The sequence below is a fragment of the Natator depressus genome, chromosome 7 (assembly GCF_965152275.1).
Source record: "Natator depressus isolate rNatDep1 chromosome 7, rNatDep2.hap1, whole genome shotgun sequence".
NCBI classification, from domain to species: domain Eukaryota; kingdom Metazoa; phylum Chordata; order Testudines; family Cheloniidae; genus Natator; species Natator depressus.
In genome coordinates, this window is record NC_134240.1 from 91,309,469 (window position 1) to 91,327,368 (window position 17,900).

The window sequence follows — 17,900 nt, forward strand, 5'->3', positions numbered from 1 at the left end:
CTCTTTCATTTGACTGTTTCTCTTCAATTCCTGTACTTTGTAACTTCTATCCTGTCCTCTTTATTAGGATATAGAGTATCCCCTTTAAAAATTCCTCACCTAATGGATGTGTCGTCAGAACCATGTGCTTCACACGTGTCGGCTTTCCCCTTTCTCTTACTTTAAAAACTTCTCTAAGACTTTTTAAATTTTACCTGCCAGTAATCTGGTTCCGTTTTGGTTTAGGTGGCGCCTTCCTCCTTTCCCAAAATGTTCCCCAGTTCCTAATAAACCTAAATCCCTCCTCCAAACACCATTGTCTCCTCGACACAGTGAGACACTGCAGTTCTGCCTGTCTAACTGGCCCTGTGCTTGGAGATAGCAGTATTTCAGAAAATGCTACCATGGATGTCCTGGACTTTAATCTCTTACCTAGCAACCTAAATTTGGCATCCAGAACCTCTCTCCTACCTTTTCCTTTGTCATTGGTTCCTACAGCTACCATGACCACCATCTCTTCCCCAACAATGCACATAAGCCTTGGTAGACGTTTCAAGAGGTCTGCAATCTTTGCACCCTTCAGACAATTCACTGTGCAGGTCTCCTGGTCATCACAAATCCAACTATCTATATTTCTAATGAACGAAACCCCATTTACTATTACCATCTCTCTTCCTAACAGCAGTGGTCCCCTCCCTTGGAGAGGTGTCGTCAGTGTGAGAGGATACCAGGAAATCATCCGGAAGGAGGGTCCCAACTATGGGATCATTTCCCTCACTCCAAATTCTCCTTCCCCAAGACTTTCACACTCCTCAACAGCACAGAGGCTGTCATATGGGGGATGGGACTGTGCTGTGTCCTGAAAAGTCTTATCTATGTACTTCTCTGTCTCCCTTAGCTTCTCCAGGTCAGCCACTCTGGTCTCAAGAGCACAAACTCTTGTCTCAGAGGGCCATGAACTGCCTGGACCGAATGCACACATATACCAAACATACATGCTGCATTCAGTGCAATAAATTGGATAGCCCCCCACTCTGCTGCTGGACTTCTGCCTGCCTTAGTTTTACTTTTTTGTTTGTTTTTTATGTGTATGTGTGTTTTTCTTTTACATGTGATTGTAAGTTTTGAGAAACAACACTCTAAAGAAAAATTACAATTCCTGCTAACTATATAATACCGAATAATAACAAGCAGGAGTAAGACTGAGTTTGTATTAGTGGTATTGTATCAACATTTTCCTTTGAGGTCCCATAAGTTTGTGAAGGATTTAAGATCCTGCTTTTTAAAAAATTAAGTTTCTAACTCTCCCCTGCATCTTGCTCTGGGATTTTATTTTTTATCTATTAGTCTGTGGCTAATGGGTGTCTGATCTAAATTTGAATTCCTCCTCCGCCTCTTTGGCTGCTGACAGAAAGAGGTTACTCTCTGTGTTAATTCTGATATAATAAATGGGCCTAGAGCATCAAACATCTCCCTCTTTTGCCTCCTGTCTCCACAACAGCCGCCAGTCTGTTGAGGAGGTTGTCCTACTAGATCCCTTCCCATCAACAAAGAAAGTAACAGAACACCACTAGCCATCACCTTCATACCCCAACTAAAACCTCTCCAGCGCACAATCAAGGATCTACAACCTATACTGAAGGACGATCCCTCACTCTCACAGATCTTGGGAGACAGGCCAGTCCTTGCTTACAGACAGCCCCCCAACCTGAAGCAAATACTCACCAGCAAGGAGACACCCCGGCCTGGTGAAAGTGAGCAAGGGTGAGGGAGAGCGAGCAACAGAGGGAGGGGGGTGGAGTGAGTGGGGATGTTGGCCTCAGAGAAGGGGTGGGGCAATGGTGTTGGGTTTTCTTCAGAGAGAAAGTTGGCAACACGATGGTCATTGGTGAGGGCTCTGGCTTCACCTGTCTCCCTGGGAAGTTCGTTGCCTAGCCCCATGCCGTTGTTGGGGCATGCCTTGTCCCCAGCCCCCATACGCTTCAGCGTGGGCTTTGTGAGCTGCAGTCCCCGAAGGGCAGCTATCGCGGTGGTTCATAGCCGGACACTGACTGGGGTTTGATCCCCAAATTGCTTTGAAATGCGGGGGAGACTCCCGCGATGGGGGGAGAATTAACCTCCATCTGGGCAAACGCGGGTGCGACAGAGGAAAGGCTGGTTTGTTTACGGGGGCGGAGGAGAAATCCCCTCTCCGGGGAGGGCGAGGGATTCCACGGCCCTGTGAGGAAGGGTAAAGGGAGGGATTCTCTGTCTGCGGGGAGGGGCACACGGCTGGGGAGCAGACCGACGAGGCTCCCTCCCGAGTCAGAGCGCTCCGCCGACAGGGTGCTGCTGAGGGAACGCCCCACGGGGGGCTCGGAGAGACTCCTTCGCAGGCCCCGCCCGGGCGGGGGAGGGTGTTGCACAGTCCCTGGGCGGGCTGTACGCCCATGACGTAAGGTGTTGGTTCCCCCTCTGCCCCGGAGCGCTCGAGCCTGCGGCTGCGCAGAGCAAACGGGCAGTCCCTGCAACGTGACCGGGGCACCGCGGCATTTCTTACGCTGCGGAGTTTCCGTAGCCGTGTCCTCCGCTGCCTCCACGCCGCGCTCGTGTGTCGCCAAGCGCGTTTCTATGAGCAGCCCGTAAACAACATGGCGGCTGTGCCGGCTCCTTGTCCAATTCTTGGGCTGTAGGCGGCTGTGAGGGGCGCGGGCAGCCGCGGCCGCCCGGAGCGCTAAGAGCAGCGGGCAGGGTTCCGAGAGCGGGGAGCGCGACAGGTCTGGCCGCGGGCTTCCAGTGCGGGCGGCAGGGCCGCGCTCCCCGCGCCGAGCCGTGCGGGGGTGTGTGTGTGCCCGCGAGTAGCGCCCGCTGCGGCACCGCAGCTTGTGCCCGCAGTGCGCTGGGCGCTCTGGGCAGGGGTCGTTAGGGGAGCTGGCTGGGGGGGGGGCTCGGGGGGCTGCGGAGGTGACTGGTTCTCTTCCCTGCGGTGTTGAGTGGTTTTGGGGAGGCGGTGGGTGTTTGGGGGCGACCCGGTTGGAGCAGGTGATTTAGGGGCTGGTGTCTGTGGGCGCGTGTGGGGAGGCCGTGGGTTGCTGGGGTGATGAGTTTGGGGGTGTGATTGGGGTGTACGGGCTACTGTGGGGGGGTTGGTGGGGGCGGGGGAGTTGTCGCAGACCCGGTGCGTGTTGGCTGGGCGAAGTAGCGATGTCACTGCAGACCCCGCAGGCTGCCACAGTCGGCTCAGATCTCCCCGCAGTTACCGAGAAAGGGTCCTTTCTGGGTTACAAAATGGGCGAGGACAGTTTTGTTCCCCCGTCAGTGGAGGAGGAGGAAGAGGAAGACGGGGAGAAAGAAAAGGAGAAAGAGAAATTGCCTCCTATCCTGACTGCATCTAATACTGCTGCTGGGGTATGTGGAGAGCAAGTGCCTTTTCCTGTTGCCATAAGGCTCTTGACATGCTTTGTGAATCATTATGAAGGGGATTGCGTGACCTGTCACTTTTTGTTAGAGCATAACTCAGATTTAATCCAATTTTTTTAGAAGGGCTTTAAAACCAGGAAGCAAAATGATTAATTTTTTTAAAGTTTTTTTTTAAATTTTACTTTATTTTATTCTTAGTAGATAGACATTTTTTCTTTTTTATGTTACTTGCTTTGGGGTGTTTTAAGTTTTTGTTTTTTAGAAAGTGTACCAATAATCAGTGACGTAGCTGTGAATTTTAAATTTGCGTGTGGTTGTTTGTTTTATAGTGACGCTTCCATTTTTTGTTGGACGTGAGTGAGGTCTTTGTAATATACTTATGGTAAATTTACCATCTTGAAAGTAATGTAATGCTAATTATTTTCAACCCATTGCATTGTCTGCAGTATTTAAAGAATTTATTTAGAAGATTCTCTTATGTTCTTCAGTCTGCTTAAACAAAGATGACAAAATATTTTTGGTGATAAAATTACTGCTGTATGGGTTAATGTAGACCGCTTTAAACTTTATAAATATGTGAAACAAAAATGGCCATATTGGGTGAGAACAATGGTCCATCTAGCCCAGTATCCTGTTGTCTGACAGTGGCCGGTGCCAGATGCTTCAGAACAGGGCAGTTTATCAAGTGATTCATCTGCTGTCGTCCAGTCTCAGGTTTTGGGGTTGTGTCCCTGACCATATTGGCTAATAACTTCATGGAGGATAGGTTCATCAATGGCTATCTAATAAAATTGAGGATGAAGAAAGATACTTACATTGAAAAAATTCCATTTCATAAACTTTATTATTTTAGTGAAATCTCCATACTTGTTGGAATTTTAAAGTTTATTTTTGATGAATATATAACATTTCCCACCATGTAACCTTGATTTCCTGGCTATAATCTGCCATTTAACTAGCTCAAGTAACCATGGGGACTATTTTCATAGAATAAAGGAGCAAACAATAATTTCACTAATCCTCTAATGTCAGAATTCTGAGGTCTTTTAGTTGAGTAGATTTAACTGGTGACTGAATTATTAGAACTCATCATTTTACACAATTTAATTTTTAAATTGAGTGACTGCAATGTTTATGACACTGATAGTCTGCCTTCACTCGCTGGTCTTTAATACTATGTAAACTCTGCACAATTCTGCCAGTGGACCTTGGTCTTTGTGTACAACCAAATTCATGGCCTCTGGTTCATTAAAAAGATTGTCAACTTTGCGAATCACTAATTTGCACAAATATGGACTTGGATAAGATCCCTAGATTTATTTGCACTTGTGAACTCAAGTCAGAATTAGTAGGAGATAATCAGAGGCACAAATGCCAGTGCTAACTCCTGTTGAAAGTCAGTTGGAGTCAGACACCCAACTGCCACATGGCCTGAACACATGAAAAGAAAGACAGAGAGCAAGGAGTGTGGCTTAGGTGAGGCCACAGCTTTATTATTTAACTCATCTGGGAACAAATTGTTACAGTGCAAGTCATGATTCCTTAAGTTACTTCTACCTGTTGGAAGGCTGCCATCAGCTCCCCACCCCTCCACAGCTAGTCTCCGCTTGTTGCGAGGATCCCCACCACCTTCCCTTCATATGAAGGTTATGGGGCTGAGGAAAGGGAGTTGTCTCCTTGCTCTACCAGATGTTACCTGCCCCAGCCAATTTACCTAGTTTCTTTACATTCATTTCCATTTCATCAAGGAACTGGTCCTCCTCTGGAATGATTACCTGTATTGGATGCCGGTCTTAAGGAGACATCAGCAATTAGCTTGGCTGACTGCCCACACACCTGAAGCTGAGTTCCCAAATAGCTAACAGTTCCTTCCCCAGTGGCCAAGAAGGAGAGCAGATGTACCCCGTTACCTGAATAATTCAGGTACCAAATGTATTTTGGGTGGATAATTACCAATCCTCCCAGATCCTATTCCAGATGCTTCATATGACTACTGGCTTTGTCAAGCTGCACAGGAAGCTTTTCAGACAAGTTTATAGTCACACCTTGGGCAAATGTTGTGAATCTGCCCTACATCTCTTTGGGCTCCAATTAGTAAATCAATCCACTAATGAAATCCCAAATTGTTTTCACCCAAGTGTACTAGAATCATTTTAGGTGGCTGTTTCCTCACTGCCGAAGAGTATAAGAGGGTCATAAGTTGGTTTCAGAGCATGTCCCTCTTGCCATGCCAACTCAGATTCATCTCTCCACCAAGACCCACCTGTGAACCTCCAGGGCAGCTGTGCTTGGCTGCTTGCACAGATCCAAACATAGACTCTCATGACCCATTTCTCAGCTCTCTGTAGAGCACTCCAGCATTCATACTAACTCAGCTGCCTCACCACTGATGCCCAGCAGCATACTTCGTGGAGGAACCGGCCACCTGCCTGTGTGCCACACGTGCAATCTTATCTCTAAACATCTAGTCACTAACTCCTGTGACCCAGTCATGTGATCCTGAAGGTTTAGCGCACCAATCACTGAATTATCCTCCCAATAGGAACCTCCGTACTTTCATATGCATTTGGATGTCACCAAGTATAGGCATAATCTCTTAGGTTCCTATTCCTAAATTGTGCTGTGGATTAGAGCTTGGCAAATAGTTTTTTTTTCAGTTTTGCCAACAAACCAAAAAATAAACTAAATTATTGTTTTTATCCTGAAAATGTTCTGAATTTGTCAGCAAATCATGTGGGTCACCTTCAGAAAAGCACGTGTCTAGCCATTCCTCTTATAACCTTTTAGCTTAGTGTTTAGGGCTCTTATGTGGAACGTGGGAGACCCAGGTTTGAATCCCTACTCTGGAGCAGGGACTTGAATTCTGATCTCCTATGTGAATACCCTAACCCAGGGGTGGGTGTGCATCCGGCCTTTCAGATATTTTAATCCAGCCCTCGAGCGCCTGCCGGGGAGTGGGGTAGGGGGCTTGCTCTGCGCAGCTCCCGGAAGCAGCGGCATGTCCCTGCTCCGGCTCCTACACGTAGGGGCAGCCAGGGGGCTCCGCACGCTGCCCCTGCCCCAAGCACTGCCGCCGCAGCTCCCACTGGCCAGCAGACAGGGCCAATAGGAGCTCCAGGGGCAGTGCCTGTGGATGGGGCAGCGTGCAGAGCCGCCTGGCCGCGCCTCCGTGTAAGAGCCAGAGCGGGGACATGCCGCTGCTTCTGGGAGTTGCTTGAGGTAAGCGCCGCCCTGAGCCTTCACCCCTGACCCCCTCCTGCACCCCAACCCCTTGCCCCAGCCCTGATCCCCCCTTCCGCCCTCAGTCCCACGCTCCTGCACCCGAGAGTCCGCACTCCTAGCCGGAGCCCTCGTCCCCACACCTGCACCCCTGCCCCAGGCCGGGTCCCCCTTCCGCACCCTTAACTAATTTCTGGCCCTACCCCAGAGCCTGCACCCGCAGCCGGAGTCCTCATTGCCTCCCACACCCCAACCCCCAATTTCATGAGCATTCATGGCCCACCATACAATTTCCATACCCAGATGGTCCTCAGGCCAAAAAGTTTGCCCACCCCTGCCCTAACCACTATGCCATAGGCCAGTGATATTAAGACCTCACTGGTTCAGGAGCCAAATTAGCAGTGTGTGAATTCATTGTTTCATTTACTATAGTACTATATATTCATATTAAAACAGTATGATGGGACAATATTTGATTTATTGATTGATTCACAGCAAAATGGCTGACCAAGTAAAATTATTTTATCAACTACAATTATTTTATCAATTGTTTAATAACTTAGTAAAAGCATCCTGATTGGTTAATTAAATTACACAGTGTTTTAATATCATGTGCTGCAGAGAGCCCCAGGAGACACATTAAAGAGTCACTTGCGGCTCAGGAGCCTCAGTTTTAGTATCATTCCTATGGCTATTGTGCTCTTAATCTCTCCTGTTAAAAGCTGTTTCACTTTATATAAACACGTAACTATTCATTGGGCCAGAAAACGAATCAGAACAACTTTATAGCTTATTGATTAAGGTGCTCACCTGCGAGATAGGAGATGTGGATTCATCCAAAACGGTATTTACAAAGACTAAACAATTCATCCATAAAAATTTGCCCAGCTCTGCTTTTGATGTAACCAATCCAGTGCTGAAGGAATGGGATCCTACTTTATCAGGGGGGACATCAATGACATGCGCTTTGACATTGCCATAAACTGACAATCCTTTCCCAAGGTAACTCCTCTGTGAAGAAAGAGTGGCATCTTCATTAATGCTTTGATTGGGCAAATCTCAGCTTCCCCACACTCTTGAAATATTATGTTTCACTTTGCCATCCTTTAATTGATTTTTGACACTTTGAAATTTGTTGTGTGAGACCCATCAGTTTGCTTACCTCCTTCTTCCCTTTGCAGATCTCTAAATTCTGAAGACCTATCTAGATCCTTCCTTGCTGAATCCCTTAATAGCCCTGATCGAGAAATAAGTAACTTCCTCCACATCCTCAATGTACACCTGAATATTGAAGCTTTAAGTTGCACTAAGACAAAATGGTCAATCAAGAACTAAGCAGCCAGAGGTCTAACTGCACCAGAATAGCTTCCTTATTGGCTGCCAGCATCAACTCTCAAATTCCATCTCCCTCATACTCTGAGCAACTTGAATGGCCAGTTACTAATGTGGACTTCTTCCTGAATCACCTCTCTAGTCCCTGACTTCATTCTTGCAAGGAGTCTCTGCCACTGAGGGGGAGAAAAAAGAAAAAGAGTACTTGTGGCACCTTAGAGACTAACAAATTTATTTGAGCATAAGCTTTCGTGAGCTACAGCTCACTTCATCGGATGCATACAGTGGAGCTCTGTAGGGTTATGCTCCCATCCTCCCGGATATCCAATGAGCACTGCTTGCCCGGGTGAAAATCCAAGAACAGATGCCACCCAATACATTCTAATCAACTTCCAGGTCCAACTGTCATCCATCCTCCCTTCATGAAAATCCTATTGCACTGACTAGGGGATTTTCCAACACTCAAAACCTCCATTTCTTTCTTTTCCCTAAATAAATAAGTTCTGGCCATAACTGAGGAAATAGCCAGCTGCTAAGTGCAAAATATCCATCCCAAGGGCACCACCCAATGTGGAAGTTGAAGATGGCCAGGCTTGTAGTTCATGCAAACTAATCTTCTTGGACGCCCCAGTCCTTCATAGCCAACTCCTACAATCCTGGTAGTTTATTAACAGCGAGTAAAGATATCTTCCTGTCTCTGATGCAGACTCCAGACAAGCCAGCCAGAGGCTCACTGTGATTTCTTTGCTGGTATTATTCAGCGGGCTTGTATCCTCTCTTGAATCCACACTTGCTGCACATAAAAGAGTATCCAAGTGACTACCACCTGCAAAGTTGGTCTTAACCAAACTGTAACATCTGCACTTCAATTACCCAGTGTCAGGTCAGGGAAGGTTTCTTGTTGCCACCCCTGCTCCCAAGCTGTGGCCATACATGCTCTCTCTTGCAGGTATGTCCCTATCCCTGGGCTGTGTGTGTGTGAATATGTGTAAACCCTCTCTGGGCTAATCTTATGCTTCTTCCCCAGGGACAGCTTCCTCTCTCTGCCCCACCTCCATGTGGACTGCAAGTCAGGGTCCCTTGACTGAAGTGTCCCCCAATATCCATAGTCACACTCTGTAAAGGGTCTTCTGTTATAAGCACGGCTACTGCATATATACTTTTCCCACCCTCAGGTAGGTATCCTATATTGTGCAGTACTCCTTAAGAGCCTCAGTTTCCCCTTTCAGCTGAGATCTTTGTCACAGCAACACTGAACTGTGCCTCGATTTTGGCTAGGATTGTAGCCGCAGCAACACTCAGCTGTGTCTGTTTCATTGTTTTGGCTACCTCACCACTGTGCATGCTCTCACGCTGCAATGTGGGAGAGCCCAGTCAGCCCTTCTACCCCCTAGGAGCCATACACTCAGGGAAAGCAGCTGCTGCGCTGAATTGCACCCTCACCACACACATGTGCTCTTGCCCCACTGAGGGGGAGGGCCAGAGGCGAGCCAGCTTCCCTTTTCCCCCAAGGGGCTACCCACTCACTATTCTGTGGTGTGGGGAGCCCAGCCACCCTGCTCCTGCTGGGAATCACTCGCCCTTCCTCTTCTGGCTCCAGCAGCTGCTACTGTAGGCCTCTGCGTTGGCCCTTCACCCTGTCCCTTCTTCCCATATGCATGTGCTCTCCTGGCTGGCAACCGCACCACACACACTTTTGCTCTTTGCAGAATGAGGGAAGGAAAAGGCACAGCCAGGTAATCAAGGGGGCCCATTCAACCTCCTCTGGCCAAGGAAAAACCGGTGAAAGGCTAGTACACAATACCATCTATTGTTTAAAATCAAAATCATGTTATAGCAGGTCTGAAGTGTATTATGCTGAGGTTAATTGATATTGTCAGAGTGCAGATATTATAACTTGAATCTATATCTGAATTAGTGGAGGTTTTAAGAACAGGTTAGATGAACACCTGTCAGGAATGATCTAGATAATACTTAGTTCTACCTCAGTGTAGGGAACTGGACTAGATGACCTATCGAGGTCTCTTCCAGTCCTACATATCTATGATTCTATTATTCTTATGTAGTTAATTCAAGGAAGATGTCATGTCAATATGCTGCACAAGTTTTTTAAAAAGTGAATGATTGTTTGTCCTGTTAAAACAGCATAAAACATTACAGTGAGATAGTATAGATATGTCTGCGACTTTCATACTTCATTCAGTTTTGATCGTCTTGTTTATAAAATGGTATAAAGGAGATTTAAATAGATTGATCTACAGCAATAAACCCACTTTAGTAGATGCATAAAGGATTTTATAAATAATACATTTACTTAGCACTTTTTATCTTCAGTTACTTAAAACATTAATCAGTACAGTAGTCTTGAGTTAGGTATTTACTCATTTTGCATATGGGGAAACTGAGACAGAACAGTTAGATTGTTGAGTCACACAGTGGGAGTTGATTTCAGACCTACTCAGGAGTTCCTGACTCCTAATATTGTGCTTTCATCCACTTCATGCCTTTCTTATATGAAGAGTGACTCAGAAGACTTGAGTTCTTCATACTAGTAAGAGAAGGTGTAATAAAAGTGTGTTAAAATAATTAACAATATAAAGAAAGTAGGCCATCGAATTCACAACTTTAGTCTTGCTTTCCTAAGAATTGTAGGGGTGGAGAGCAGGTGAAGCTATGAAGAAATGAGGAACTTTACCTCTGTGTAAAGTCAAGGGAACGATGTTGGGGATCTCACCACTGATAGGACTTTAAGCAGCAGCTCAGAGATCCATGCAAAAGGAGTCCTGGTACAAGGCCTGGTCTTCTCCATGGCCCTGGATTTCTCTTTATGTAAGCATGGAGATAAATTTTCAAGCTAAATAGACAAAATTGGTAAGGCTGCTAAGGTCATTGGTTATGAAGCAAGTACTTTATAAGCTGCTTTGATGAAGCTGATGAACCTTGGAAAATTGCTTTTCTGCACCCTAGTGCTCACTAAACCCAGATATCTGGTTCCAGGAGCTTGTATAGTGTGCTGCCAGATCCAATGCACCAAAGAAGTTCTTTTAAACCCAAATTTCTTGTTAGTGCATCAAAATCAATGTTACAAAACACAGATCAGATCTTATAAAACACTTGTAAAAGAAAAAGGAAATTCTGAGACCCAACCTTATTAAGTTACAGTGAAGGTTGCAAGTTTGTATAACAACTTAAGAAAAAAAATCCTTATTAGAACTTGTAGTTTTGCTTAAAAAAAAAAACAATCACTGACCTTAACATGCAAGGAATTTTTAAGTTGAAGTTTCCTTGCTTTAAAACAAACAAAAAAAACCCCCAAACACTGTAAATGTGAAAATGCAGTTAACTTATTCCAAACAACATTAACTTTGCTGCTGTATCCCCGTATATATGATCTGTCCAAATTTATATGACAATCTTATAATAGCACACCTGACATCTTCTGCAATGAAATCATACTCCTTCTGCAATACTCCACTAGATTTTTCTTGTACTTTGTATATTGTGTCAGTGTGCTAGACAACCTCTATGTATTTGTACAACTAACCTGGCTATACTGTCGTGTAATTATTCTTTGATGAACCAAACAACTCCTTGGATGTACATCAACCAGTTACTGTACTAGTTATGAAAGTGCAGCAGATCCAACTTCCTGGTCTCAAAGGTTGATGAGAAAAAGTATACCTTGCTGTCTGCTACATTACCATTTTTCTCATGAAAGCTTGTTGTCAGAGGTGTCAGGGCTCAAGGAAAGGCTGTCAGCACGTAGGTAGTATATCTCATAATCCTGAGCTGTGGCACTTAGAATCATTTGGATGAAAGGCTTACGTATACATGGCTGTAGCCCTTTGTATTGTGACCCTTCATGGCCATAGGTGAAGTGGAACTACAGAAGGAGGATTCCATCATGACCTATTCTCTTCCCTAAGAAAAATGTTGGGCGCTTAAGAAACTAGTACATGAGTGCATTGATCTGACATGCAGTCAGTTCAGACCTTTGCCATGCATCAAGGCTTCTGCCCTAGGCATGGATATCAATAGTTCTGTCTGGCTGTAGGTGTCCAGATTTCAGCAAGAGAAAGTTTAAGAACTTGCCTTTCACTAAAGAGAATCTGTTTGAAGAGCAGGTGGTGGCCTCTGCAAAGGAAACAAAGGGCACTCTGCATTCTCTGGGGCCTTCACTTCACCTTCACTTTCTTTCTTCAAGGGAGGAAAAGGAAGGGCTCTGCTTCATAAGCAGGTATTACATTGAGTGCCTTAACTCTTGCAGGGAGTTCAGCCTTGATGCCAGAAACTGAAGTGTCCTAAGCCCTCTTTCAACAAATGTTGTTGTTTATAGTACCACAGTTCAAAAAAAACCTTGACAAAGGTTCAAGAGTGTTGAGTCCACCTGCCTTTACCAATAGTCTGCCAGGACCTCCTGAGTGGAGGAGGATAGGAAGCATTTTATCTTCAGTGGCGCCTGTTCACCTCATATATGTGAGTCGTGAGCATTGTTTGGATCTGCAGAATCAGGAAGGGCGAGTGATGCCGAGCAGGAGCAGGGCAGCTGGGCTCCCCACACCACAGAAAGTTGTCAAGATCTGCCTCTCCTTCCCTGTAGGACGGTACAGTTAGACTCAAAAGGATGCCTTTATTTGCTGCTCACAAGAGCTGGGCTATCTTCTTCACCTGTCTTATGTCTAATTTATGCACACTTATATGCACATTGGTAACTGCTTCGGTCTATCATGAATTCCTTGAAGGTAGGCTGATGTCTGTCTAACCTCTTGTCAGATTCATGCAGGGGTTTAACTCAGGGGTTCTCAAACTGGGGGTCGGGACCCCTCAGGGGATCACGAGGCTATTACACGGGGGGTCGCAAGCTGTCAGCCTCCACCCCAAACCCTGCTTTGCCTCCAGCATTTATAATGGTGTTAAATATATAAAAATATGTTCTTAATTTATAAGGGGGGGGGCCGCATTCAGAGGCTTGCTATGTGAAAGGGGTCACCAGTACAAAAATTTGAGAACCACTGGTTTAACTCTTTTGAAACTCTTCATTACTAAGCCAGTGCTACAGTGGGTTAAATGTGATCCTAACAAAGATGATGATAACCCTTTTGAATCACTTAGTTCCAGTGAGCTTAAATTTTGTACATGGAAGTTCATTTTTTTTTCTGATGGCAGTAAGTGAGCTTTAGACCCTTGTGACTGACTGACCACCTTACAAGTTTTTATAAGAATGAGATTTAGACTTATCCAAGACACTCTCCAAGGAAGTGTCAGTTCCTCATTAGCTCCTTTTCTGTGTTTGATGTTGAAAAGTCCTTGATGCTCTGCTTGGAGCAGATTAATGTCATTAGACTGTTCACTTAACTTTTTGTTCATTTGATACTAGCATTCTGGGCAATGCTGTTTTCCAGAGGACAGTTTCTTGTGGTTCAGAGGGATATTTCTTGTGGTTCACATTGCTGTTCCCTGGCTAGCTTGAAATTGAGAAGGCCCTGAAAAGTGTTATACAGTCAGAGAGAAGGCTGCTACCACATCGTGTTTCAGAGATGTTTCCATTGCATTTGTCTACAAAGTAGATTCATGGTTCTCTGTTGTTCATAATTGAACTCAAGTTGTCTGGCTTTGTATTCTGCATGCTGCAGAACTTGATTGCAAGGTGGCCACCCCCAAAAGAGTTTTCCATTTCAACGTGTTCCTTATTCTTACATGTTTTTTCCATCAGGTTGTAGATTTATTCTACAATCTTGTATGTTATACATGATAGGTTTTGAGAGGTATCTTAGTTTTTTGTTTTTAACCTTTAAGATGGAATGAAAGTTTGAATGATAGGCTAGCATGTTGCATGTCAACTTTTCTGTAACCTATTTTTAACACTTCTGGCATGTCAGGGGTTTAGAGTAGGAAATTGAAATTCGTCAGTCTAGAGATCCTAGAGATGTCTTGTGCTTTCTAAATTTGTTCAAATTTGGCTGAGCCATGGAAAATGGCCACTTGTGCAAGTGCAGTAGAAATTTCAAAACAGTTTAAAATTTTCCAACTCCTGCCATGCTTCAGTGTGCGATTTTCTGGGCCTTTCTGAGCCCACTGTAGTATTTCAGAATGACTGTGTGTATGTATAGCTTTTCCCAGAACTCTAGCTATATGATTTTTTTATAGTTTTTTTTTTGGTAAGGAATGAGAACTTGGGTTTTAAAAAATGGGTGGAATAATGCATTTTCAATATTAATTATTATTATTTTTAGAATTACAGTTTTGGAGTTCTGCAGATTTATATAAAAGGTTATAATTTAATGTAGAAACGCAAAACAACTCTATATTTGTAGTGGTCAGAGCACTGGCAAGGTTTGTGGGCCAAATTCGTCATTGGATTAGTGTGAGGACCAAATTTATCACTGGCAGAAGAGTAAATTCTTGAAGTGAGAAGACCTTGAATCTGCCTATGCCAAATGTGGATTGAGCCTTGAGAGTTCTAATAATCTTCCCTCTGCTGCTGACTTCCTGTGTGATCTTGTGCAAATCACTTAGCTTCTCTGAGCCTCACTTTATTTGTTTGTAAAATAGGAATAATATCACCTTTACACTTCTATAGAATTTTACAAAGTGTTGTTTCTCAAGGAAACAAAAATAATAATCTCCCCCTTCAAACAAGTTGACATAAATAGTCCTTTGCATGTTCCATCATACTGGTTCATGTAGGCTCTCTGCTAATTTTTAAAGTTTATTTGCATACAACATTGATGGCAATGGTTTATGCAGGTTCCTCACTGGCATCAGATGTTCAAGCAGCTTCTCTTGTTGTCTAATTACAATAGCTAACCTTTTATTTGTAAGCTGAGTGGTAGCCAACATTGAAAACTCAAGTTATTGGCCTTCTGATTGGCCTGTAGATTAACATTACCAGCAGGCAGCCTACAGTTCGTGGCCACTTGCCTAAGTTCAGGTGCTCAGGGAACCTGCCCAGGGACCTGCTGGGGTAGGGGCACCCCTCCCTCTGCCCGAACCCAGCCCTGGTCCGGACCTGTTGAGGGAGGGGCGCCTGACCTGTGGCCCCAGCCCTGAGCTGCCACGGTGGGGAGAAGTACTTCCCACCCCGCCACCCAGGTGTTGCTGTGGGAAAAGCGAGCTGGGGGGAGTCCTCTCTCCACGCCATAGCCCTGGAGCACCCTCCTGCACCCCAAACCCCTAATCCCTGACCCCACCCCAGAGTCAGCACCCCCAGCTGGAGCCCTCACACCCCTTCACCTCAACACTCCACCCCAGCCCTGAGCCCCCTCCCACACTCTAAACCCCTCAGCCCCACCCCTCCCACGTGAATTTTCTTATGTGCACCAATATAAAGGTGTCACACATCACCTCCATATTGATGGGCACATAACAAAATTCATTCCGCACATGGGTGGGGAAAATTAGAGGGAACACTGAAATTGGGGACATTTTTAAATATCAGATTTTTTTTAGGTTTCTGCTCTAAAAACAATCTGAATACATAAAGGTATTTTGATGTAGGAATGTGAGACACACTGTTGGATATGAATTCAGTTACATGCAAAAAAGAAATATGAAGGTAATTATTAATTAGGATACAGTGAGTTAGGATAATACAGTATATTTAAATCATTTTAGTCATATCTGCTACTCCCAATTTATCTGCAGAACTCTTAAGTACATATGGTTTTAAAACATGAGGAAAATGGGAAGGAATCTTACAGTGGCTTTTGTTATTCAATTTGAAACAAATTTGTTCAAAAATATTTAAGTATTACTCATGGATCTCTTCCTCATTCAAGAGGCATGTTGTTTAAGTGTTCCATAGAATAATTCATGAGTAAAGTTACTTTTGCAATAATAGATATTAGTGCTTTACTATTATTACTGCCTTCCTAATTACAGGGATTGGAAAGAGGAGCCAAAAGCCAATTTTCTACTTTTAGCAATTTTATTTCCACTATCAACCAAAAGAAAGAAGCAGCCGGAAGCAGCAGCTCACCTACACAACTTGTTATACCCAACATCAAAAATGGTAAGAGAATAAAATGCCTTGTTATTTAGTTAAATTATTAAATTACTCTGAGAAATGTTCAATATGCTGCGATCATTAGTTATCTGTATTACCATAGTGCCTTCAAACCTTGACTATGTTGAGTCTAAATTGTGGTAGGCACTGTACAAGCATATGTTAAACAGTCCCATGCTCTGAAGAGCTTACATTCTAAAAGACAAGACCTAACAGGTCGGTGAGGCAAACAAGTGGGCTGGGGGATGGAGAGCGGAGAACAAAGTAATAGTAATAATCAGAAGGTTTAGTGTAGACTTGCTATATGCACAAATTGCAGAGCCAGTCAGTAGCATGTAATCACAGCTTGCCACCTGCCTATCCATTGTCAGATGGCAGATTTTGTAGACATCATGGCAAAGATGGGTTTTAAAGAGGTACTTGAAGAAGAATAATGTAGATATTCTGAAGGAGAAGGTGGGCTATACCTTGCAGGATTGGGTCCTATATTACTTTAAAATGATGGTATGTGCATCCATGCTGGCTATAGTGTGAGTTCTGTACTAGGTGTATTAAAAAAAATCTAACATTAAATTTCATAGCTGTTCTTGAGTAGACAAGTACCTCAAATCACTGATCTGCAAAAGGCAAGGCAATTACGAACCTGTAAATCATGTAGTTGATCTTAAATTAGATATTTTGGACAGGATTCTCCAGTCTGCTCAGGTTATTTTGCACAATACAAACAGAACAAAGTAGCCTGAAAGTAGTCAGAAAAGGCTAGTGGAGGATTATCCCAGTGTAGAGTTGGGAGTGGGTGTGTCAGGGACAGCATGTGGGTAAAGCCTAGATGGGAGGTGTTTTATGAAGCAGGTCAGAGCTGTGCCCTCTGATCCAATGGCGTAGGTCAATTCAGGATTTCTCTGTGCAGCCCTAGCTTAAACCAGGGCGAGGGGTCCTGAAAGAAGAAGCTGCAGCCAGCTCCCTGTGGCCCTCCCTCTCACCCTTATAATTGTAAATAAAACCTTTCAAATGTAAACTGAGTATAAACTGATGCAGTGCTGTTAAATCTGAAAGAGCTCTGAAAAAGGTAAAATTATTCATTGAAATCAGTGCAGTGTTAACTCTGGAAGCTAAAGATGACAATTTGTTAATATAAAAACAACAAGGAGTCCAGTGGCACCTTAAAGACTAACAGATTTATTTGAGCATAAGCTTTTGTGGGTAAAAACCTCGCTTCAGATGCATGGAGTGAAAGTTACAAATGCAGGCATAAATGTACTAACACATGAAGAGAAGGGAGTTACCTCACAAGTGGAGAACCAGTGTTGACAGGGCCAATTCGATCAGGGTGGATGTAGTCCACTCCCAACAATAGATAAGGAGGTGTCAATTCCAGGAGAGGCAAAGCTGCTTCTGTAATGAGCCAGCCACTTCCAGTCCCAAGCCCAAATTAATGGTGTTAAATTTGCAAATGAATTTTAGTTCTGCTGTTTCTCTTTGAAGTCTGTGTCTGAAGTTTTTTTGTTCAAGTATAGCTACTTTCAAATCTGTTATAGAACATTCAGGAAGATTGAAGTGTTCTCCCACTGGCTTCTGTGTGTTACCATTCCTGACGTCTGATTTGTGTCCATTTATTCTTTTAAATAGGGACTGTCCGGTTTGGCCAATGTACATGGCAGAGGGGCATTGCTGGCACAGGATGACATATCTAACATAAGTAGACATGCAGGTGAATGAGTCTCTGATGGTGTGGCTGATGTGGTTGGGTCCTCTGATGGTGTCACTAGAGTAGATATGGGGACAGAGTAGGCAACAAGGTTTGCTACAGGGATTGGTTCCTGGGTTAGTGTTTCTGTGGTGTGGTGTATAGTTGCTGGTGAGTATTTGCTTCAGGTTGGGGGGCTGTCTGTAAGGAAGGACTGGTCTGAAAGTAGCTATACTTGAACAAAAAAACTTCAGAAACAGACTTCAAAGAGAAACAGCA

At 44.4% G+C, this 17,900-nt stretch overlaps 1 protein-coding gene across 2 annotated transcripts in view; it reads left to right on the forward strand.

The window, feature by feature from the left end:
* Positions 1–3,122: 3,122 nt before the first annotated feature.
* HECTD2 (HECT domain E3 ubiquitin protein ligase 2) overlaps positions 3,123–17,900 on the forward strand; it is a 73,355-nt gene continuing 58,577 nt past the window's right edge. For both annotated transcript variants that reach the window (XM_074959058.1, XM_074959059.1), the window contains exons 1-2: positions 3,123–3,366; positions 15,811–15,940. In XM_074959058.1, coding sequence (XP_074815159.1) covers positions 3,163–3,366; positions 15,811–15,940 — 334 coding nt within the window. In that variant the 5' untranslated portion in view covers positions 3,123–3,162. The remainder of the gene's footprint in view (positions 3,367–15,810; positions 15,941–17,900) is intronic.